Source organism: Sciurus vulgaris, assembly GCF_902686455.1.
Source record: "Sciurus vulgaris genome assembly, chromosome: 4".
In the NCBI taxonomy this organism is placed as follows: domain Eukaryota; kingdom Metazoa; phylum Chordata; class Mammalia; order Rodentia; family Sciuridae; genus Sciurus; species Sciurus vulgaris.
The window spans coordinates 60,929,616-60,955,964 of record NC_136464.1 but is presented as its reverse complement, the minus strand read 5'-3'; the positions used below and the strand labels follow the sequence as shown (position 1 = coordinate 60,955,964).

The 26,349-nt window shown below is 35.0% G+C and overlaps 1 protein-coding gene across 3 annotated transcripts in view; it reads right to left on the bottom strand.

The window, feature by feature from the left end:
* CTNNA3 (catenin alpha 3) overlaps window positions 1–26,349 on the bottom strand; it is a 1,874,587-nt gene that overhangs the window by 68,947 nt on the left and 1,779,291 nt on the right. For all 3 annotated transcript variants that reach the window (XM_079135772.1, XM_079135773.1, XM_079135774.1), the window contains exon 16: window positions 7,249–7,354. In XM_079135772.1, the coding sequence (XP_078991898.1) occupies window positions 7,249–7,354 (106 nt within the window). The remainder of the gene's footprint in view (window positions 1–7,248; window positions 7,355–26,349) is intronic.

Sequence of the window (26,349 nt, the reverse complement as noted above, 5' to 3'; positions counted from 1 at the left end):
AAAAGCCTACCAACAAAGAAAAGTCCGGGACCAGATGGGTTCTCAGCCGAGTTCTACAAAACCTTTAAAGAAGAGCTCATTCCAATACTTCTCAAAGTATTCCATAAAATAGAAGAGGAGGGAACCCTCCCAAACTCATTCTATGAAGCCAATATCACCCTGATACCTAAACCAGACAGAGACTCATCAAGGAAAGAAAATTTCAGACCAATATCCTTAATGAACATCGACGCAAAAATTCTCAACAAAATTTTAGCAAATCGCATACAAAAACATATTAAAAAGATAGTGCACCATGATCAAGTGGGTTTCATCCCAGGGATGCAAGGTTGGTTCAACATCAGGAAATCAATAAACGTAATTCACCATATTAATAGACTTAAAGTCAAGAATCACATGATTATTTCAATAGATGCAAAAAAAGCATTTGATAAAATACAGCACCCCTTCATGCTCAAAACACTAGAAAAAATTGGGGTAGTGGGATCATTCCTTAACATTGTGAAGGCCATCTACGCTAAGCCCATGGCCAATATCATTCTAAATGGTGAAAAACTGAAAGCATTCCCCCTAAAAACTGGAACAAGGCAGGGATGCCCTCTTTCACCACTTCTATTCAACATCGTTCTTGAGACTCTGGCCAGAGCAATTAGACAAACCAAAGAAATTAAAGGGATACGAATTGGAAAAGAAGAACTCAAACTATCCCTGTTCGCTGAAGACATGATTATATATTTAGAGGAACCTGGAAATTCCACCAGAAAACTCTTAGAACTCATAAGTGAATTCAGTAAAGTAGCAGGTTACAAGATCAATGCCCATGAATCCAACGCATTTTTATACATAAGTGATGAATCTTCAGAAAGAGAAATTAGGAAAACTACCCCATTCACAATAGCCTCGAAAAAATAAAATACTTGGGAATCAATCTCACAAAAGAGGTGAAAGACCTCTACAATGAGAACTATACAACACTAAAGAAAGAAATTAAAGAACACCTTAGAAGATGGAAAGATCTTCCATGTTCTTGGATAGGCAGAATTAATATTGTCAAAATGGCTATACTACCTAAAGTGCTATACAAATTCAATGCAATTCCAATTAAAATCCCAATGATGTACCTTACAGAAATAGAGCAAGCAATTATGAAATTCATCTGGAAGAATAAGAAACCCAGAATAGCTAAAGCTATCCTTAGCAGGAAGAGTGAAACAGGGGGTATTGCAATACCAGATCTTCAACTCTACTACAAAGCAATAGTAACAAAAACGGCATGGTATTGGTACCAAAATAGAAAGGTAGATCAATGGTACAGAATAGAGGACACGGACACAAACCCAAATAAATACAATTTTCTCATACTAGACAAAGGTGCCAAAAATATGCAATGGAGAAAAGATAGCCTCTTCAACAAATGGTGCTGGGAGAATTGGAAATCCATATGCAACAGAATGAAACTAAACCCATATCTCTCACCATGCACGAAACTAAACTCAAAATGGATTAAGGACCTCGGAATCAGACCAGAGACCCTGCAGATTATAGAAGAAAAAGTAGGTCCAAATCTTCACCTTGTTGGTCTAGGATCAGACTTCCTTAACAGGACATCCATAGCACAAGAAATAAAAGCTAGAATCAATCACTGGGATAGATTCAAACTAAAAAGCTTTCTCTCAGCAAAGGAAACTATCAGCAATGAGAAGAAAGAGCCTACAGAGTGGGAGAAAATCTTTGCCAATCATACTTCAGATGGAGCACTAATCTCCAGAATCTATAAAGAACTCAAAAACTCTACTCCAAGAATTCAAATAATCCAGTTGACAAATGGGCTAAGGAAATGAATAGACACTTCACAGAAGAAGATCTACAAGCAATCAACAAACATATGGAAAAATGTTCACCATCTCTAGTAATAAGAGAAATGCAAATCAAAACCACCCTAAGATTCCATCTCACACCAATTAGAATGGCGATTATCAAGAATACGAGCAACAACAGGTGTTGGCGAGGATGTGGGGAGAAAAGTACACTCATACATTGTTGGTGGGGCTGCAAATTAGTGCAGCCACTCTGGAAAGCAGTGTGGAGATTCCTTAGAAAACTTGCAATGGACCCTCCATTTGACCCAGCTATCCCACTCCTTGGCCTATACCCAAAGGACTTAAAATCAGCATACTACAGAGATACAGCCACATCAATGTTCATAGCTGCTCAATTCACAATAGCCAGACTGTGGAACCAACCTAGATGCCCTTCAATTGATGAGTGGATAAAGAATCTGTGGTATATATATACAATGGAATATTACTCAGCCATAAAGAATGATAAAATTATGGCATTTGCAGGCAAATGGATGAAATTGGAGAATATCATGCTAAGTGAGATAAGCCAATCTCAAAAAGCCAAAGGACGAATGATATCGCTAAGAAGTGGAGGATGACACATAATGGGGGGAAGGGAAGGGTTAGTGTTAGGGTTAGAGTTAGGGTTAGGGAGGGGGGCAAGTATGGAGGAAGGAAATACTGTATAGAGGGTAAAGAGGGGTGGGAGGGGTGGGGGGAAGGGAAAAAATAACAGAATGAATCAAACAACATTACTCTATGTAAATTTATGATTACACAAATGGTATGCCTTTACGCCATGTACAGATAGAGAAACAGCATGTATCCCATTCGTTTACAATTAAAAAAAAGAAAAAAAAAAGAAAAAAAAATAATGTCAGTGATGGAGGACAACACTGACTCATACAGTCAAAGACTAAATGTGTGATTTGTGAGGACTATATTTTGAGAAACTATGATTTCTGACATATCTCAATGCATAAATGTTGTTTTATCAGAAATTATATGCTATTAAAATTTGTCATATTTTCCTTTAGACTAAAATGTCTTGAGTTTAAGAACCATTGTAAATTCACTTTCAGATTCAACTTGGTTTTACAGCCCATAAAAATATGATGTATAATTTGAACCCTAACAAAAATTAAAGGTAAAGATAATTTCCTTCTTCTCTAAAGTTTGCTTCCCCTAGTAGGTATAAAGAACAGTAGGCACATTCTACTTTTCAGTTTTATGATGATGTCTATGATAAATTTTCAGAAGGATCCAGTATCACAAAAAAAAATAGTAAACAATTAGGTTTCTAATAGATTACAACTTACCTGCCTGTTGCCTGAAATTTGCCAATTGATGAATGATTTAAGTTGAAACAAACTCAGAAAAAATTTGTTATCTTATACACAGAATTTGGATGTGGAAAAAATGGGAGAAAGTGAATTCCAAAGAACTCTGCCTATTTGGAATTAAAGACAGTAGGTAGTTGTGAGAAGAAACTTCCAGCATCCTTCGTCTGCCCTCCTAGAACTAAGGCATCCCTCCTCCCATACCCTAAAACGACACCTTATTCTTTGGTCCTAGAGTCATGATTTCATACTTGAAATTAACCTAAATATATAATCACCTCATTGCATCTAAGATATTGTTTCAGTGGGAAAATGACAGATTTAATAGAAGAGAAAATGGTGAAACAGCATCCTTTTAAGCAAGAGCGTATCAAGGATGAGAGCACATCAAATATCTTGTATTTAGTCCTATTATTTCCTGAGAAGCTGTTAAACACTTAATATTTTATGAAGTAGAAGTTCATTAATCTAGAAAACAAATCTAGGCATCAATGTTTACACTTGAAATGAATTTCAGACCAATAAAAGCATCAAAACAAACACTGTCACAAGGTCTATCTGGGAATTATATCCTCAAGTGAAATGTAATAATGGCATAATGAATGCTCCAGAAATTTATTTGCAGCATAGTTTCATTAAAATACATTTTTTTTACTCATAGCATCAGCATGAAAACTCAAATGAGACTAGTCACCAACAATATTTGGTCAAAATATTAATATAATCTACATATGTAGATTGTTTTATTCATAATTGAGTGTAATGTGAATGATTTGACTTACACTTCCTTGTTTTAAAAATTTCATCTTTACTCGAATTATCATTAACTGTCAATGCATGTATCACTAAAAACTGATTTTAATTGTGCTCATGTATGATTAGGTGGCAATACCCAGTGAACAGCCTGGATATTTTCACTTGGCAAAAACTACAACAAGCAATTAGGCTTCAGAAATGACACTCAAGGGTCAGAAAATCTAATTTTTTTCTCTCCTTGTGCAACACACTTTAGCAGATGCTAATTTTAACTTTTGGCTGCTATTCATCTCCTTCTTGTTTGGTGGTATATTGGTTATGTAAGTAATTTAACTATTTTTGGATATTATTCCTATCTTATGAGGTGTCACTTGGTTCATAAAATTTAGAGTATCTGCTAAAACTGTGAATTACATTGTGGTGTGCAGGAATAGAAAGAAATGTGTGCCAGGGATCTGGAATCTTTTTCACTTCTTCAACCTGTCATTCTGTTTATTGATAAGGGAAATGTTTAAAATTTTGGATAGCTAAAAACACCCTGTCCTTTAAGAGTACACTGTGTAATAAAGACAAAAAATTGTATGGGTTCTATGGGACTTATAAAAACATGTCTTAGATGTCATGTTTAAGCCAACACACCATCCAGATACAATTTTAAAGTTTAAGAAATGCCAAGTGATTGATACAAATAAATTTCCTGAGGTACTGGGTGTTTAAATAGAAGGATTTTATCACACTATACTGCATAAATTAGTTCAATTATTATATGTTAATCCAAAAATTTTAAATGTTGAAATGGAAATGTTAACTATCATAATTATAGTATCATTACATACTGTATACATGTATCAAATTATTATTCTGTACCCCATAGATTTGTACAATTAGAATAATATAAATATACACAAATAATTAAACAAGGTTTTAGTTTTTCTCTTTCTAGTTAGCTGACAGTAATTCCTGACGGGTGAATTATACCTGGTATACACACAATAAACACATGTTCAAGGAAGTAAGGTAGGGAGGGAGAATGAAGAAAGAGAGCCAGGCAAGCAGAATTAGAAGCCTCAACTAGTCTGATCCCATTTCATTCTCTTTACATATGAGCTTTGAAATCATATAGAATAAAGCTAAATTGATCTAATGCTATATGTATTTATTATACTACAACATAATATGAACTTATGTATTTTGAGTCTACATTGGATAGAATTGGAAATTAATTAGCAATTGACCTTCTGACACTCCAGTAAAAAGCAGACTAAACAGCATCATAGAAATTCTTTAAAAATTATGAACTACTTGATTGAACAATCTAGACAGTAACTAATGTCTCAGTAAAGTTTTTTCATAGTATGCATTAGACATGGAAAATCACCTTGCTTTCATTATTGTTTTGCACAATCAAAATCAGTTGTTATTTAATGTCTAAAATTTGTCAATCATTTAAACAAAAATCAGAACACTTTCATGGACAATCTCCCAAGATGGTCACTACAATAACAGAGCCTGTTTCTTTATTATCAAGTTTGATTCTTCAGAACCCTATTTGTTCAGAACAGAAGTAATTCACTTGAAACTACTATACCACAGGAAATGAAAAGGCCAAAGAGAGTCACCCATAATTCTTCGTTAAGGACTGCTTCTTTAAGCTTCTCGTAAAATGTCAAAGCTATATGGAAGTGAAATGGTAACTTTGCTTTCTGTCTTACAATTTGAATAATGCTAAAAACAATGACACAATTTAATAAAGTTATATTATAAACATACCTGCTTCAAGGTAATCTGGTCAAATTAAAGAATACCAACGTAAGAAAAAAACTTCCAAGTGACACAATTATTTGAACTTTAAAAACTGTGTATTCCAAAATATACAGAAGAAAAAATGGCAGGAAGTATTATGTTAAAAGTTATCAATACAGGTAAATCTGTGTAAAGTACTAAGGTTTCACCAATTCCACAAATATTTAGCCTGTCTTTGAAAGTGAATAAAATAAAATTCTAAAATAAGAAAAAACATAGGCATATGTGGGCTTAAGTCATTTATTCAGATGTGGACATTTCGACATATCAGAATATGATTTGCTTTCAACTCTAAGTGCTACATACTGACTCAGTACTTCTCATCTGAAATACTTGGGAGCAGAATTGTTTCAGATTTTGGAGACTTATTTAGTTATTTATTTTTTATTTTGGAAAAAACGTATGGACTTTATTAGTTGAGCATGCATAATTTAAAAATTCAAAAAACAAAGTGCCCTCAAATCTAAAACTTTTCCAATATCAAATCTGCTTTTGGATTTTTAGGGATACTCAATTTGTACTAAAACATAAGATTAGTAAAATTTGTATAATTCTTGAAGTCATGACACTGAAAAGATAGGTATATTCAAGGACTTTAACAATATTTTTCTCTGCTATTATGTTTCTATTTGTTTCTCATATTGCATACACAAATAATACAGAATGTGGAATTATATGAAATGATATGGAAGAAGTGCAAAGTTAAAAAGAGAAGTGTTTTCCTAAGGGGAAATTAAAATGTATTATGAAGTTGAATTCAATATAAAGGCATCAAAGTAATGTTATACTCCAGTCTAAATATTAATTGAATATCTCAATACATTAACTAATGGAACTGACAAATTTTCCAATTAAAGTTAGTAAGAAGGTAACTTAAATAATGTAGCTGCTACTTAGAAAATTGAAAAAGAGCCATGAGAAATCTAATGAAAGGAAATCAAAGTGTTTAGAAACACCAGTCTCCATAAAAATGATATACCTCCTTTGTTAAATATCTACACTTTAGTATTCAACTAATTGGTATTTGTCTTTTAATTTTACATAGCATGTTATAATATATTATTGACCCAGGAATCTTAACATAATACAATTATGAAATGTCTTCATTTTTGAAGAGCAAAAATAAGCAATATAAATTGTCAAGGAAAACAATACTGCTTCGTTAGTACTTCCAATTAAAATAAACAGTGTGTTTGAAAAGAAAAAAACTGACTTTAAAAATAATTTGAAAACATTTAAAACTAAAAGAAATCTTCCCTAAAAAGAATTAAGCTTCCTTAGAATTAATTGTCTACTTTATAAATTACTAATGCTTCATAACATTATTGCTGCTTGTATATTAATGCTAATAACTTGTATAATAGTAATGTTATAAAATGAAAAATAACCCAAATGTAATTTAAGCAAAAGATACAATAGAATAAAAATCCATCTTTGCTCTAATTAGTGTTTGAATGGCAAAGAGCAATGAGCAAGGATTTCACAATTTCCATTTGTAAACAATTCACCTGGTTAGCAATTTGTCGAGCGAGGACATCCATCCTTGATCCTGATTCTGATATCATTTTAGCCGCATATATCACATCAGTTGTATGCTTTAGTGGACCTTTGCCTCTGAAAATAAAAGAATGCATGTTAGTTTAAGTGGTTCATAAAAAATAGATCTATATTTATATTGATGGATAAACATCTATATTTGCATATGTAAAAGATTTGCATCCCAGTGTATTGGCAGTTAGTTTTACATGCTTTGATCTCTGATAGGTTCCAATTTGACTTCAGTCTTACATGAATTTTTTTTCTAAAAAAACAAAGCTCTATTGTGTTAAGATTCAGAAAATACTGCAGAAAAGATAAATTCCATTGGATCTTCATTCCCAGGTGTTTATTATTGTAAATCACAGCTTAGAAATGCTCTTGGACATCTCAAAGATGCCTAAAGACAATGATAATTTCCTGATTCTAGGAAGGAAAATTATACTTTGGACATTATATACATTTAAAACTGAATTTTATCAGCAAGATTACTTCTAATTTTTCCATTTTCCATTTTTACAGTTTTTTATTTAATTGTATAATGTTTTTATCACATTAACTTTTCTTCATAATTAATTCAAACACAGCAAGTCCAGGCCTGACAAATGTGTAATCTGGGACATTTAACACAGGAGCGTAAATCAAATTCTTCTCCCAGTTGACCCTGCATTGGTCCTTCCAGCTTCAAAAACAAGATATCCTAAGCCTTACCTAAGTAAATCTATTTACTCTAGCATCACTTCAAAGGAAAATGCTGATAGCAATGCTTCAATTAGTCAAAATTTTCTCCCAGACAAAAAATGAATTTAGGCCTGAGAACAATTCATCAGAAGTACTGAAAAGAGGTACTTTCTGTTCATCTCAAATAATGATCCAGTCTTGTTTTGAAGAAATATATGTTATCAGCGGTCACACAGTTGACAACCCATGTACACAGTTTGTACTAACCAAGAGAACTGTCCAGGTGGCCTGGTTTTCTTTATAAGATTTTGACATCTGTTTGATCTTGTTTTGCTTACCTCACATTTCTGTCATTTTAATACCACGGTTTGAGCATTTTTTTTTTTTAAAGGAGGAATTGGCTTGTAAAAAAATAATGGAACTCTAACTTCAGAGTGTCCCAGAAAGTCAGTGTTACTTATAAGAACACCATTTATGTATTCTTCCTTACATGTTCTGTTTGGTTTTGGCTTGGTTTTCCGTTTTTATACTGAGGATTGAACCCAGAGGCACTTAACAACTGAGCCACATCCTCAGCCCTTTCTTTACATTTTATTTAGAGACATTGATTTGCTTAAGGTCTCACTAAATTACTGAGGCTGGCTTTGAATTCACAGTCCTCCAACCTCAGCCTTCCCTGCCCCTGCGATTACAGGCATATGCAACTGTGCCAAGTACATGGGATATTTTTATCCTTCTCCAATCTTCCTTAATCTATTTTCTTGCTTTTAATTAATCTCTTCTTTCTAGAGTATAAAAAAAAGAAAGTACATCATAGTAGTTGAGTAAATCTGGATTCGTATTATCTTGACTTGTTTCCCCAAAACAGACCACTTTCTACTATGTGTACATCAAGCAATATCAATAACTCCTCTGTGTCTCCTGTTTCTTCAGTGACAACAGTCATGCCTACCACATATAGACATTCTAAGAACCACCTGAGTTATTTCTGTATAGTGTTCTGAATGTTGCTTTAAACATAGCAAGCATTCACACATGTAAGTTGCTGCCATTGTTACTTTAAGACAATTTTGTTTCATAATGCCATTGAATACAAGCTGGATTGCTTTTAGGATTTTGCAGGCAGGTAAAGAATAAAAAAAAGGGTACTTATTACATTTTTGGAGCAACCTTCCATTTGTTTCTTCAGTGATTGACCATTTTGTTATGAGACCAGCATTTCTGTCGAGGAAAATGGTTACTGGTTTTTGCAAATTACTGTGAAAGGGCAGTCAGATACCTTCAAATCTAGATTATTTTATTTGGAGCTCCACTCTTCAAAGATGTGAGCTGTGTGCAACTAGACAGGGAGATTTTTTGTTGTTGTTGTTGTTGTTATATTTCCTCATTCCAGAAAAACAGATGAATGGTTACCAAAATTAAGGAAGCTGTTCCATCCAATTAAAAAATTCTTCTTTCCCTATTTCCTAACCTATTCAGTATTACTACACAGACTCTCAAAGATTTGATTACTGGATTTCTGTTGTTTGTCCCTAGCAGAGAATGGGACCCTGAAGGAATGGTTCATTAAAGCAATGGTTTTGATGCTTTATGGGGAGGAGGGATAAGAAGGAAGGTGGGAGAGAAGAATAAACTGGTCAGGATTAGGAAAAGATTTTGGATTTCAAAATATAGTGGAGTTACAAGAGAAGGGGAGTGAAAATAATTCTTGTCTATGTGTTATTTATACCTTGGACTCACATTAAGGGTAAACACCTTAACGTTAAATCTGTATTATCTGTTATCAAAGGAATATCTTTGTTCACTAAGAAGGGTAGAGCTATGTCGTGATAAAAAAGAGGAGATTCATACAAAACTAAGTGATCAGAGAATTCTACACCTGAAAACCTGAATACCAAAACGCTTGTGCCCATACAGCCCCCTTCCATTATCCTTGCACCCTTTCTGTGGTGCCTCTCAAAGTTATTACAGACGCGTTTTCCTGTGAAAATAGCATAGTGTGTGTAACACAATGAGAATCTGGCCTCAGAGATGGTTATCATCAAACTTCTCTGAATCTGCTGACATAGGTTTCTTTGAAATTAAAAAAAAAAATCAACATTAATCATTACAATATTGAAGTTGCTCTTATCAAATTTACTTTACGCATCAGGAAGGACTAGAAGTTATGTACATAGTTATGTTCAAGAAAGGCATTGCATTTCATTATTTCTATGCATCTCTAGAGAAAGTTAAACTTAAATAAAGCTGTCTAAGCTCCCAAAAGGCAATGCATCAATTTTCAAGGTCTTAAACAATGGACAAAGGTTGTTTCTAAGGAGAGCAGCTAAAGCTCTGGTAGCTTAAACAATAGACAGAGAGTGAGATCTAAGGAATGCAGCTAATGCACCCCTTCCCTCAAAATAATATATTTCCTGTATAAAAATCCTGGGCTGATAAAAGAGAAATCACCTTTAACTTTAAACACAAATCTTGTTATGCAACAACTATCATAAAAACAACAATAGGTTTGGAACTTAAAAGCAATGATCATACACTATGACAGACCACAATCATTCCCTTTCCCACATCCTTAATTAAATGTATTGGTTGGCAAGCTTCCTACTGAGTGCCAAACAAAATCCACATTTTACAAATGATTCCATAGCATGCCAAGCTTCCAGAGGAAGGCACAATTACTGAAACTATGATAAATTTTTAACATTCTCTGCCTGAAATGTGCTGTGTAATGAAAGCTTTTTAAATTGGGAAATACATTCAAAGGTTGTTTGCTGCCTTCATTTTCATAATAGGGTCTCAGGATTTCTTGTCAGCCAACTGCGCCTTAAATCATTTGAGTTGAATCCTACAGAGAAAGATGCCCAGAGGAGGAAGGAGAGGCGATTGAAACATTTGAAAATATTTAAAGAAACCAGAGGCCAGAAATTTTTAATGAACTGAGGTTATGATAATAATCTATCTCCCAAAAAGGAGGGGAGATGGAGTTCTTGGGTGCAGGGCTTGCCCAATGACAACTATGTGAGGTGATGCATGTTTGTTTAGCCAGGCCTCAGTGCATACATACTTTACAACATTCTGGGACACACAATAAATGTCTTCAATTTTATCTGCCAATTTAAAAAGTAAAATATAACTTTTAAAATTATAAGTTAAAAGGTATAATGGGAAACCCTGCAATAACTCAGAGATGAAGATACCATGGGTATTTTAATTAGGTGAGTAAAAGGGATACCTTTGAAATTTAATTTATTGGTTTAACATAAACCCGTTGACCATTTCTGACATTGTCCCATCCTTGACTCTACTCCCATTTCTGACATTGGATTCCTCCCTTCTTTCTTTTGATTAAGCAAGAGAAATTAGAAGTAACAATTCAATTAACTGGAGTTTAGATTTAAGAACCAAAAACAGCAAATGATTTCATATATTTATTTTGTATTTTTAGGGACAGAGGAAAAATGAAATGATTTGATATTTTCTGCTACTGAGTAAAAACAAACCAGAAGACTCAATTATATTATTTGTACTTTGTGGCCACTAAATCTTTGATAACAAAATTATTCTCCTTTTTTAACCAAAAATTTTTACTTTAATCTTCTTTAAAATAATATTCATGTATATATACATATACAAAATATATATATGAATAAATATATATATATATATATTTAGTTATAGATGGACACAATACCTTTATTTTATTTATTTATTTTTTTATGTGGTGCTGAGAATTGAATCCACCGCCTCACCTGTGTTAGGCAAGCATTCTACCACTCAGCCACAACCCCAGTCCTACCTTAATCTTATTTTCCTTTGGTGCTTATATTTATTTTGAGTAAGTCCCATGACATCACTGTTCACTTAATAGATGAAACAATGACATTTTATATTTTCCTCCATAATAATATCTAACTCATTTTTCATTTTCTACATGCTAACTTCTATTCCATTCACATACTAAATTTACCAGCATAATTACCCTCTGAATTTAGAATTGTTATTATCCTTATTTTGTAGACAAGAAAACAGAGGAGAAGTTAAACATATCTTGACCAAGTTACACAACTTATACCTATTAGAGCTGGGACTTGAACTTTGGCAATCTGGCCTGAGACTCTGTTTTAAAAGTTGTGCTATACCGCCTCCCATAAGACTAATTTCCTAAGTTAAAACTAAAATACCAGAAGTTCTCTTTAGCCATTAATGAGAGTTACCATGCATTCAATAGAGAGCAAAGTTGAATGTTAGATTCAGGCACTGGGTATCTAGGAGATCCAACAACAGTGACTTGCTCACACCCAGAAACCTCAAGCAATACTGCATAAATTTATGTCCTAGAAAAATGTAAAAATATTCTACATGGCATAGATTTGCAGGGTCATGGCCAATGGTTAAGGGGCTCCAGAAGCCTACTGTCCAAGAGTTTCTTGAGATAGTGTTGTTTTCTTCTGACTTTAACCCTAATTACCTTTCCTTCCTCTTCCCACATTTTCAACACTACCTTTGAACTTAGATATCACATGTGCCATACTAGAATGGAGATTGCATTTCAATGTTAATTTATGATATAGCAATTGGATTTTTTATCTGAAAGCCTTGACTTTAGACATAGTCATTTTGTTTATTTATAGTATTCAAATTGATGCTGCAATAGAATAAAATAAATATGGACTTGGGACATACATTTAATTTGCATTCCAGTAATTTTACTTACTAGTCAATTAGTCTTAAGTAAATAATGACTTTTGCTGGTCTGAGCTTGTTTTCTCTTCATTAAAATAATGATTGTGGTATTTTTCATATTATAAGGAATATAAAATTAAATGTATTACAAAATATTTGGCATGTAGTAGTAGGTGCTTATCACATGCAAATTTTTCTTTCTCTGTTTACAAAAATGACATTTTATAAAAGTTAACTTTTGATTTTTTTTAAATTTAAATAATACAGCACTTGCCAGATACCAACTGAATTCATGACATTGAGTTCTTTCTTACATCTACTGACAATATTGTTCTGTATAGCCTTGTCTGTAACATACTTTAGCCAAGAGAAAAAAAAAAACACAAAATACATACACATATAACTCTGTGTGTGTGTGTATGTGTGTGTGTGTGTTATTGAAGGTTGTTCTTTAACTTCTTATACAATCTATTTCCATTTAGTGATGGATCTCTATGGTAGTATAACTTCCCAGGATTAATGATTTAGTTCTACAAGGGAACTACCAGAATTCCCTTTACTTAGAATTCTGTATTAGATAAAAAAAAAAAAAAAAAAAGGTAATTATCATGAAAACAACTCAAATGCTGAAATGAAGAGAGTTACCACACTCAAACAAAAACACAATGTTCCTCTACTACTCAAACATGAAACATGAATTAGGCAACTTTCTCCCTCTGAATATTACTTTCCCTTTAAAGTGTCATTCTCAAGTTTTGAGAACTCTATAAAAGTCCTTGGTAAATCAGCTAGTGAATAATCAGCTAACAATCATCTGGAGTAATTAGAATCCTGAGGTACCTTTGGGATTCAAGTCTCAAAATGATGTTGCTCCATGAGAGAGTAAAAATATGTCTGAAAAATTATGCATATATTATACAATTATAGATATATTTGTCATTTCTTCTTTTCTTGTTCCATATTATTCAGAACATCTAAATGTGTATAAGAACATCAGAATGTCTTATTGGCCTAACACAGTCAAGTTCACTTTTCTCTCAAATTACAGTTATGTTGGACTGTGGGGTAGTAAGCTGAGTATCACATAGTTGTTCAAGAACCCCAGTGCTAACCCAGGACCCTCTTCAGGGATCCTTTGCAACCAGGCATCCAACACTTGAAAAGAATGAGACTAGAGGATCTCACAGGAGACTATAGGGACAGGATAAGAATTAGTACATAGCACTCATATCCACTTTCCAGAATATATATAAGGACTCATGTAGGTGCAAAGGCTGGGAAATGTGTTAAAATTTGGCCCAGGAAAATGGCTTTGTGAACTCATGACATACTTCCCAGGGGTGTTGACATCCAATATATTATACTTTTCATTTTAGCAGCAAAAGGTTTGTGAAATTTTTGGATGTCACCAAGTAGATGGTGGAATTTGGAAAAGAATCAAGATCCTACACCAATACAACTGAAATTATAAGACAGATACTCTGCCTGGGCACAGGCCAATTCTATTTCTTGTTTTGAAATTGTCATGATGTAGAGACTACTATTAACAACAAAAATTACAGAGGTTCTGTTTTGTGCATGTAATGAGAGTTGGTCTTGTTTATCATTGTATTTGTTTATGAAACTTATGAGACTTATTTCAGAGAAATTTGGGGAATCATTCTAGGAGACTACTTACTTAGGTAACACTATGTTATTGCTGCCACTTCTATTGTAGTGATTGTGTGTTTGTAGTTTTCTATTTGTGTGCACGTATGGATAGGGAGTCGGGATTCCCTTCTTCAAGTCTGCAAACTAGTTTTCTAATAAAGTGTAAGCTATAAATCTTTTTTTCTATTCTTCAACTTTAAAACTCCCCAACTTCCTCTTAAACTGTTAGTATCACTATCAAATCCTAGATAGACTACAGAATCCAGAGGAGGAAAACACCTACCATAGGAAACAAAAGTAGGATTAGAATAAAGGATTGTATCAGAGTTGCTGGTTTTTAATTTGTGGGCAAAATTGGGGTCAACAAGACACATATTTTGATTTTTGTCTTTTGTAAAACCCACTTCTTTGGTTCTTCCTAACTGCAGATTATACTGAAAATACACATAATAATAGGCTTTATCCTGTGATTTTCCTGTCCCAGAAACTCTTGCAATTGATTAACTTTCTCACTCTACTCAGTTCTCACACCCTGCACTGCTGCAGAGTGGTGCAGAGGTTTTGCAGTGCATACATTTATGAGTTGGCATTCATGTCGTGGAACTTCTATCATTGTGCACTTCATGTCTTGTGCTGACTTCCCCACCCATTCTATGACTGATGTTTACTATTTTTACCCTATTAACCAGGAAATAGTATCTTTGAAGTTCAAAATTCCTTAATTTTTCCCAAGGTATATGAATAGAGGTTAGTTTAAGTTGAATAGCAAGGAGTTTAAGTCATTAGTACATTTGGGGCCAATTAAAACTAAATCACATGGTCAGAATATCATCATAGGTTTTTCAGTGTGCATCTTAAAGCATTAAAATTCAATAGATTCAATAGATACCTCTGAATCAGTTGACTGTTTCACATGTTGCAAAGGAACACACACACACACACACACACACACACACACAATCTAGAGATTCCCAGTCACTGTTTTGAATGAAGTCCTATTAAAGCATCATTCTTTGCTACTTGAACAAATCTCAAGGGGCATTTAAAAATTTTTCTTTCTCTCTTTGGTTGAATTTCTTTTATCAATGATCTCACATTTATCTTTTTCTTCTTCTTTTTTTTCAATTCTACTGGGATCTACGAGTAAATACCTCTGGGGAAAAGTTATTATTATTCCCCAATGGACTTTTAGTTCATTGAGAATGTAGTCTACTGATGGGGACCCAGGGTTGACCATCTGTAGTTTACTAGAATGAATAATGAAGCCATTAATGTTCTTGTGACCCTTAACATTGGTGAAAACTGTGGCTTCTAAGTAGAGATTCTTTCCTAATGCTTGTCTGATTTTTAATTGTTTTTTTTTATTTTTATAGACTGCATTTTGATTCACTGTACACAAATGGGGTACATCTTTCGTTTCTGTGGTTGTGCATGATGCAGATTCATACCATTCGTGTAATCACACACGTACATAGGGTAATGATGTCTGTCTCATTCCACCATGATTAATAAGTTGTTTTACTACCACATTTAAAGATCATAACCATATAAGAAACATTGTCACTCTCCTTTCTTCTTCCAATGCTGAGAAAGTTCATGCATCCATCTAAAGAGAAAACTGGAGTTGGTAGTTTTCTGCATCCCAATCTGCTTCCCCTACAACCCACAAGAGGCATCATTCTGGTGTCATTTATTCTTATTCTTCTTCCCATTGTAAGGCTCATGTTTTATTTTCTATCAAAGTTAACCTGCAATGCAACACAACAAAGGCATGTTTATTACACCTTGAGTTCCATGTGTATAAAGCAGCCATATAAGTTAGGAAACCATGTGGTCAGAATGGAGCCATTTTTAAAAATTTCCTAACAGGTGTTCAATCACAATTGAAGCCCTTTTCCATGTCCACCCCAATTTTGAATTAGCTAATCTCATAGATAGGATCCACAATCTATCAGAGGGAGGGGCAGTGCTTCATTAGGGATAAATATTGGGGGACTGCCCGCCCAGGTGTGCTTGCTGCTGGATTCCCTTTGGGGGAGCATCCTTCTGCAGAAATACAGTACAATTTTGCCTTGCCGACCTATTTCTGAGCTTGTGTTTGATTTATCCTACCCAGCACCTTGGCATTTCAAACACTATGATCCTTGTAATTAATTTGTTATTGCTACTGTAAAAAATTGCTAACAACTTAGTGGTTTAAAACAACACAAATTTATTATTTTATCCATTCTGAAGACTATAAATCCAAAATAAATTTCACTAGGGTAAAGCTGGAGCATCAGTAGGACTTGCTCTTGCAAGTTTTGATTAAAGAATATGCTCCCTTGCCTTTTTCAGAGCCTAGTGGCTGCCTACTTTCCTTAGCTTGTGATTTCTTCTTCCATCTTCAAAGCACATCACCACTATCATTGCTTCAGTTATCACACTGGTGGCCTTTTTTTTGTTCTCCTACTCTGTCTTGCAAAGACCCTTGCTGTATTGGAGCCATTCAGATAATTCAGAATAATCTCTTCAACTCAAAATCCTTAACATAACTACATCTGCAAAGTCCCTTATTCCATATAACACTCACAGGTTGTGAGAGGAGATAGATGTCTTGGGAATCATTATTCAGCCTATTACAGTATTCCAGAATCACTACCAAAATGCCAGAGTTGCCTCCTATGAGAAAGCTATTGGTCCCATGAATTTAGATCAAATCATCTGGAACAAATTGACAGTACTCTGCAATTTGTTTCTTCAATTGTTTTTCTGTTTTTTTTTTTTTTTTTTTTTTTTTTTTTTTTTTTTTTTTTTAACACTACCAATATTATTCCAACTGAGAATGAAAGGCTCCAGTTTGGTTCTTAATTGTTAGCTAGCTGTATGCTCCTTTAAAATTCATATCCAAGGGGCAACCTGGGGAAATATGGATAACTATGGAAATCAGAATTACCTGGGGAGACACATTGTATGTCTGGTGTTTTTCTCTTTCCATATATACCACACTTTTTAAAATTTATCCTGCCTTTTTGCTCTCTTGGTGCTACACATAAAACACATTTGGACTGAAAGCAAACCTGTGATGTGGCAAGAAGAATGGAGGAATCTCATTCTGGAGGAAATGGAGAAATATTTTTAGGTGATTATTTATGTATTTGTGTATTTAGTACCAGAGATTGAACCCAGCTGCACTTAACCACTGAGCTACATCCCCATCCCTTTTTTATTTTTCATTTTGAGACAGGGTCTTGCTAAGTTGCTGAGGCTGGCTTTGAACTTATAATCCTCCCCTAGCCTCCTGAGTTGCTGGGATTACAGACCTGCACCACTGCACCAAGCTTCAGGTGATTATTACATGTACATTTCCTCTTTGAGATCCACATGATTTGAAAACTCTAGAACTGTTTTCATTAAGATGTTAAAAAACAATACACACAATATTTGCAGGGGTCATGTAGGGATAATATTATAGTTAAAATCACAAGCTCTTGGTTATTGAAATTGTGAAATATGGGATAAACTTCTCAGTAGTGACTCTCCAGATTCATATGAGTAGTGAAAATTGACAAAGAAAGTCATTTTTATCTTTCCTTATACATGGGAAAGCTGCCCCTGTTGTGACCTCTCCCTACATGCCCCCTGAAAGAGACTGTAAGTCATTATTCATCCACACCTTTTCAAGCCATAATTGGAGATCTGTACTCAGCATCAACATTTGAAAACACGTCTTTTCTCACCTTCTACACATTACTTCTCTGAGTGTGCACATTAATCAAAGCCAGTGTACTGTAAATACAATCACACTCTCTGATTGTGGGAGTCCCTCTTTTTCCTGTTGGTACTGGCCTCAGCATTAATCATGTGCATGATCTCTTACACAGCCTGGGCATTTTTTTCCAGCTTTCCCTTAAACCACTGTGATGTACTGGCTGTCCCTGCTTCTTTAATATCACACCAAATTATAGGGTGTTTAAGTCAGGATCTTCACTGCTGCAACTAAAAGATCCAACCAGAATAATTGTGGAGAAGGAAAAGTTTATTTGAGGGCTCACAGTTTCAGAGGTAATCCATAGAAGGTCAACTCTATTCCTCAGGGCTCAAGGTGAGGCAGAACATCATGGCAGAAGAGTGTGGCAGAGGGACATGGCTCACATGATGATCAGGAAGCGGAGAAGTCTCCACTTACCAGATACAAATATGTAACCCAAAGTCATGGCTCCTCCAGCCACACCCTACCACTTCAGTTACCACTCAGTTAATCCCCCTCAGGGGAATTAATTCACTGATTGGGTTAAGACTCTTAAAACACAATCATTTCTCCTCTGAGAAATGATTTTTTGTATTGTCTCACACGAGCTTTTGGGGGGACATCTCACATCCAAACCATAACATAGGGGTTCAGAATATAATCATTTTCCATTTGGAAAACTATATAATTTGCCCATTATTATTTAGCATTTGACCTTACCAAAGCCTACTGACTCACTTCTTCCTCTGCTCATGATTCAATATTATCCTAAGGTCCAGATGAAGAAACACATGGAGGTGAAAAGAACATTACCTCTGTTAAGACCTATCACAGTTAATGAATGGGATATAGGACTGTTCGGTAACCTGACTTGTCACCAGTCTCAGGCTTTGTTGTTTCTGAGATGATAAGAACCCACCATCTGATCTTTGGCATGCCCTCTTTCCCCTTGTCTAGTTGAGTACAATGACAGACTTTAGGACACTACAAAACCTAACATTCTCAATTTTCAGCTTGAGCATGACAAGATGTTCTGTTTTATGCAGCTAGTTTTTATATTAATGTGCTGTTGCTGCTCTCAACTTATTTACAGATTTTATTGAATAATCATACTGTAATGTTACTCAAAGTCAATTGTTAAATTGAATTTAAAATTTGAAATAATCAGCTGTAGTTCAGACACATATGCATTACTACTACTACTACTCTACTACTACTACTGTGATGGCAAAACCAGACCTAATTGTAAAATAAAATTATAAAAACTTTATAATAGGAAACCTATTCCTGGGGAAAGGGGGTTAATTTTCCTCCCCTTTGTCATCCTTTCTTCCAGAAACCTAAATAACCAGAGGTCTCTCCCATCTTTTGGCTTGTGAATAACCATCTCTAGGAATCTGACTACTCCCTCTTGAAATGTAAACCCCTGTGCCAGGTTTTCAGGGCTAGAGATTTAACAAATGCCTGTGAAGAGTCTTTTGTTCTTACCTTTTTCTGCAAACATGTTACAGACCCTATATAAGGCATTCAATTGGGTAGATTAGAAATTATTTTAAACAAAAAAAAAATGTATCTCCTAATGATAGGACAGGTCTAAGATGATGCCAAATAACCTATAACTGTTGTGCAAAACTGTGAATCAGGGCTCAGAATTTGGATTTTATTCTCTTCTGGACCTACCAGCATAAAATAAAGTTTGGAGTTCTCCTCCTCTCCAAGTGCTGTTTGTCGCTTTTCAACCTGTGTCCCACCACACTACTACTACTACTGCTACTTCTTTATCCCCTCATCAGGCTCAATACCTGATAACTTGTCTAATGCAATATAAGACAACACATTTGATATCTCCTCAATGATAACTTAAAGTAATATGGTAAAATGGCAATTACTTAACATCATTCCCAGATGTGCAATCCTTTCTCTCATCTGTATGTACCCTTACCCTAAAACTTACTTGCCATGGGGTTAAAAATAGATGCATCCCATAACTAAGTAGATTGAGTGTCTCATGTTGTTACAGGATGGTGCTATACTGATAATAATATAAACCGGGGTTATAGCTTCTTTTTGTTTGTTTCTTTCTTTCTAGACATTTTTGCTCTTTGTTTAAGGCTATGGGTGCTATTATGCTGCCTTAGCAATTTGCAATGGGTCATGGTATCAGGATGTATTGGGTTACAGAGCATCTCCACCCTTTTCTCCCAGGGATCTATTCCATTCAATTCTCTCTTTCTGAAAATAGGTCTCCATATTGCTAGAATTCTTTTGAAAACTTTAATGATGGAGTGGGAACATATTAAACCAGGTTGAGATGACTGCCGTTCTCTACTGCCTATAACTCCTCCCCAAACCCCAGTGTTTCTTGTTTTGAAAATGTTCATTGAAACAGGAGACACTGGGCCTCCAATTAAGTGGGGTTATTTAGGAAGAAAAGAATATGAACTAAAACCAGCAGTCAAATGGTAGGGAGGTTACTCTGAATAGAATAGAAATGACTTAGCAGTTCTCAGGAGGAAACTCAGTTCATTTCAGTGGCTTACAACTCTGCTACTGAATAACTTTTTTTTTTTTTTTTTTTTTTTCTCACTGGGAAAAATGACATTTTCCCAGAAGACTGAAATCATTAACATTGTGGTAGCTCCATGGGATCAGCTCCAAGAAGGCTGAAGTGCTTATGTCAGGAGCTGGCATCCCAAAGGCATCCCTTCTTCACATTGAGCTTTTGTGCTTTAAATAGCAAAACATCCACAATTTTAGCCAAATAGGTTGCCTTGGAGCCTTTATTTAGCCTGTGCTGTCCAGGATAGAATGAATGACACATGCTGTACCTTTAAACTCTCTCTAGATATGTTTTTAAGTTATAGGTGTACTATTGTGCTGACAAGTTATGTATATTATAAAGCATATTAGAGCATGTTTCTTTACAATGTAAAGAAATTAAGTAAAGACAAAATAAACTTAATTGTCTTACTAATGATAATGTGTTTGAAAGCAACCGCAAGACACAATATTTTGAGGAGAAACCTTGTCGTCGTCTGCGGCAACAATCCCGCGGATATTTGTTACTGCCTGTAGCAACAATCTCCGGGTATTTATTGGAGGTGGACTGGAAATAAACTACTTCTATTCCTGAGCTGCTTCCTTGCTTGCTTGCTTATTCTCTAGCTTATAGAGGAAAAGAAGCTTGCTTGATTTTAGAGGAAGAGAGGCTTTGAGAGGGAGTTTTAGAGAAAAAGGCTTGCTAAACTTTCAGAGATCTATTTCTTCTTAGAGTTCTGCTGCTTCTTCTTAGAGGTGCGTGCCAGAGGTGCGTGCTAAAGGCTCTGTCTATCAGAGGTGCTTTTAGTGGTGCGTCCCACGTACTGTAATCTGCGACCTAGAGGTGTGTTGTTAGTCCTCCGCTCTGCGATCTGCGATCTGCCTTCTGCCTACTGCCTTTTGCCTTCTGCCTACTGCCCGCTTATATTCCCTCCAGGAGGCAGAGGGTAGGGCCATGCCAGCTAAGCAAAGATCACTGGAGGAGCCAACTGCCCAATCACAGCAAAGGTCAAAACAAGCAGGCATGAGCAGGAGCACTTCGGGAACACATGTGCACGCGTTGTGTGCATGGACACACTTGAGTACGGCCAATGATAAAGCACCTGAGTGTGTTTATGTTAACCAACTTCCTCACCGCTGATGTGATCAAAACAACTTCTGGCTGGCTGCCAGGCGCCATCTTGGCATAGTCCGCATGGCATAGCCCCCAACAAAACCTGAAGTGAGTATTAGAGAATAAAAATGCTTATTTAAAGCAGTCTTCTTGATAATTAATTTTATTGACCTACTTCTTATTAGTTTTGATTCCATCATCATTGATTTTATTTTGACTGGACAACATTGTCTTCTAAGAACAAGAGAATTGTCAACTTTGACATCTTTTTGCTCTTTGCATGGACCTCCATTTAACCATACTCAATCCATGATATCTAAAAGTTTCAAGACAATGAATTTCATATTTAAGAGTGTTAGTTCATCGAAATGAAACAGTATAATTCATAAAATCAGCTGACACACATTAATTTAGATACTATTAAAACCTCATTAAATATATAAAGGCTATATAAACAACCCTTGTAGATATAGAGCTCTCTTCTCTGGGATATATACTAAAAAGAGAGTGTCAATGCCAATTATATTAAAGCCCCATGAGGGTACAATTCTTTTTTAGGTAACAAGTACAAATAAAGTTTGCAATACTTTTTTGTTCTCCAAAAGAATATCTTATAACCTCATTTTGGAAATTAGTGTAAGTCATAGCTCCCTCTACCCCGCAAAGGTCTTTTCTGTTGCCCAAAACAAAAACAAAAACAAAATCTTTAATTCATTCAAATAGTCCTACCATCTTACCTGCACTCCTTTCTACTTTAGAATTATATATATGCATGCCTTAGCTCTTGAACAAGAATTGGAGCTTGTTGGAGACAGGTGTGATTGGTACATAACTGTAATCCCAATTACCAGGGAGACTGAGGCAGGAGGAATGGAACACAAGTTAAAAGACAGGCTGGGAAAGTTAGTGAGATCCTGTTTCAAGATTTTAAAAAATAAAAATTTATTTTAAAGGATTAGGGATGTAGCTCAATGTTAGGAGATCCCTGAGTTTAATTCCCAGTACCAAAACAAATGGTCCATGGTTAATTCATTTTGGGGTTTTCCAGAGCATTTGGAGACAGAGAACACAGAGAGACCAGCTGTAGACTTACATATCAAAGTCCTTGCAAAATGTTTCAAGACATAAATTAATCAATTCATTGACCCAAAATGCAAATAAACTTCAGGGTTTTGACTTTTATTTCATATTATTGGGTCTTTTCAGTATTAGCAAACAAAAGATAATTAGAAGGCATACAAGAAGAAAGGTAGAAATCAGAAAAGGATGTTTTCTTTTGAAGGTTCAACTGAAGGTCAAATTTTCAATGGATAATCATCTTTGAATAATTAAAATTAGGCAATGAATGAATATCTTAAAATACTTTTTATTCAAAAAAATTCAATATGCATTCATCTTCAAGATGCTATCATCATCTATAACATATCCTTCTCTTTTTTGAAATTAGTTCCAGATAGAAACTATGAATGGTCATAAAGACAAGTTTGTATTGCTTCTCATTTGAGATGCTAGCTATTAGAGAAGGAGATATTTTATAAGTTACAGAATAACTAAGAAGCAATTTATCCCTTTGTGCACAGACACTATAGAAAAGACAACAGGAATTGTTTTTAGCAGTTTTTTTTTTTTTTATGTATCAGAAAAGAACTAAGTTCAAAGGGGAATCAAAATTGAAACCCAGAAAACATTGCTACAGATTTTAATAATAATAACAAAAGAAATAATGAAAGGTCCAAGGAACAAAAGAGCAATGTATTTTTAAACATAGCCATTATTTCTAGAAACATGGCAAATAACTGAAGGACTGGAAATTGTAGGTTCTGCTCTATCTTGTGAGAGCTAAGACATCCCACAGTCACAAGGCTCCCAGGGATTACCAAAGTGAGATTAATGATTTAATTTTCTTTTAAAAGGTCATGTTCAACTTATTATGCAATGCACATGAAAACTTACTGTGGGGCCACTTTGGTGGAACTTTAGAGGTTTCACCTGTGTCATACTGAACATAAAGGAAGGGACAGTCAGGTCCTATGCACTACTGATTATATCAAGGATTCTTCAGGCCTTTTCCACAACTAGAAATCAGCCTTCTACTAGTGTGACTCTTAGAAACTAGATTTAATATCAAACACCCAAGAAAAGAGATTCTCAATAAGCATGAGCATATGTTCCTGATGCAGTTTCTATTCTAACAATGCAAAGGCACATGTTGTTTTATCTTGGTGTTAGGGGACAGATAGGGGAGAAGGGAGGGAACATGAGGTTAAGAGAGTAATTCTATAAAATGGGCCCACTGTGCTGACCCTCACATGCTTTCTTTGCTGAAAAGCAATTCACCTACAACCCCACCTAGCTTAAGTGGACAGGATATATCACATTCCTCAGCAAACTGAGGCAGGGGCAAAAGGTCAGGCAGTCAGTGTAGGTAATAAATGATGAGGGTCCAGAGAGTGATAACTGGTTATCAAAGAGAGAACAATGGGTTCTTCCCAATTGTGCTCCTTGGCACTTCTGTGTTGCTAACAATTAACCTCCACACTTCTGCCCTTAGTAATGTATATGGGGAAGAAAAGACAATAATTTAAATGGGGGGTTTCTGGGGTCTATAAGAAAGCAAGTCACACACCTCCCACTGGCTTTTGACTCTGAAGTCCCCTTTTATTGTCTCATATCACTTTTTGAAATAAAACTTGCTCTCTATGTTTGTCTTGGCCTTCCTTAGGTGCTTAGTGTTTATTCTCCAATACCAGGGAACAAGAACCCATTCCTGATGTGCACTGGACCAGCGTCATTTGGACTCCTCCATTTCCAAGTGACAACACATCATTTTGGTTAATTCTGTGTGGAACCGAAACAAAGAATCCTGCTTCATCCCTGACCTCACCGAGTCTATTACTTTGAAATGGCTGAAACCTCAGATTAGAAACCTCCACCCTTCTGTGCTGATCTGGAGTGTAACTCTCAAATCCCCACCAGGTACAATTCTTTTCTCTCTTGCTGGTTTTTTCTCTGTTTCCCTCTTGGTCACATTCTCCCCCTGCAATCACTCCCTGCATATTTTATCTTCTATTTTTCCTTCCTTTTTTCTCTTGTCTCTTTTTCTTTCTCTCTCTTTTTATTTTTGTCTCTTTGCCTGTTGTACTTTTCCCACCTCTGCTTCTCTGCTGGTTAAAACTGCAGATGCTTGCTTGTAGTGTTCCTTGTGGGTGGAACTGATTGTTGACCCTCGATTTCACAGAAGTTTTAATGTTACCCTGAATGGTAAGTTTTGATTATATGGCATTTTGTAAAGTAAAAAGCATTTGCCCACTGATTGCTTGATTTCTGATATACAAAACTTACTTGGAGTCTAGGAATAGCAGAGACTATTACCCTTAATTACAAAGGAAAATACTGATATCCATATAAGCTAGTGGCTTGATTGAGTTCAGAAACTGGCAGATCAGGGGTCAATTCAACCTGTTACTTCTGATTATTGCCCTATGCTTATACCATCCTAAGTTGCCAGTTTTGTTTTTTTTTTTTGTTTTTTTTTTAAATCCTTGGGACCAAAAAATCCAACATGTGACCTCCTTCTGTCCTATCTCTAATCATTAAAAATTCTACTTCAGTAAGACTCTGTAGAAAATGTATTTCACTTCTGTAAAGCAATTTAACTATCTCATAATTTGACAAATTTTTATTGATTATTTGTTAAATATATGACACATTACTGGGCAATATGATGGACAGAAACAAGAATAAGTCATGGACTCTGCCTTCTGCAATTACAATGCAGATAGAGTAGACACTCCAATGCAAAGATCATTTGGATCAAGATTATCTTCCCTTTTATATCTTCATGCATGCACAAGTAGAAAAAACAGTTTATTCAATCATCATTTGTTCATTAATTTGTTCCTTAAATTTAGTTGTACATTTTTTACTGCATACCAGGATTTTTCCTAGGCATTTGCATCCATGAAGCTTTAAAACTTATAAGATGACAGTAAAGTTAAAAAAAAACAAATAAACATGTAAACAAACAATAAGATAGTTTCAGATGATAATCGTGGCAATTGGTTGGTTCTGGGGAGAATAATAGTTGAAGGAAGATATAAGGCCTGCATCAAGTCTGGAATTGAGAGTAGAAGGTGTATAATAGCAATGACTAAATTTTAAAAACAAAAAGATATAATTTTACATTTTAATATCCACTCAGTTTTCAGTCTGATTCCCAGAAAGTGTACGAAGCATCTAATTTCTTTCTTCTACAAACTCCATGACTGATAGCTATCTAATTTCTGATTGCATATTTTAGCACTGGGAATACATCACTCCATGGGATAGGTTACTTTTTATTGGATTTATAGCTTTTTTAGCAATTGCTTTAAATGGAGCAAAAATCTGCTGTATCCATACATTGGTCCTACCTACATCTATCCTATGGAATAGTATATTTGCTACAAGATTGAAAGATTGGATTCAGGTATCTGGCATGTTAAGACACTGTATTTTTCTGACAAATGCATTTTAGAATACTAAGAAGAAAGGTGATATTTAACAAGTTAAATATAATAAACAAGCAAAGAGAAAAAGAATGAAAATCCCTTCCTTACATGAAAGTAGAAACTGATAGATTGTTTATTAGACCCAAATGAAGGGAAAAGAGGGAGGTGGGAAAATATCCCCAATACT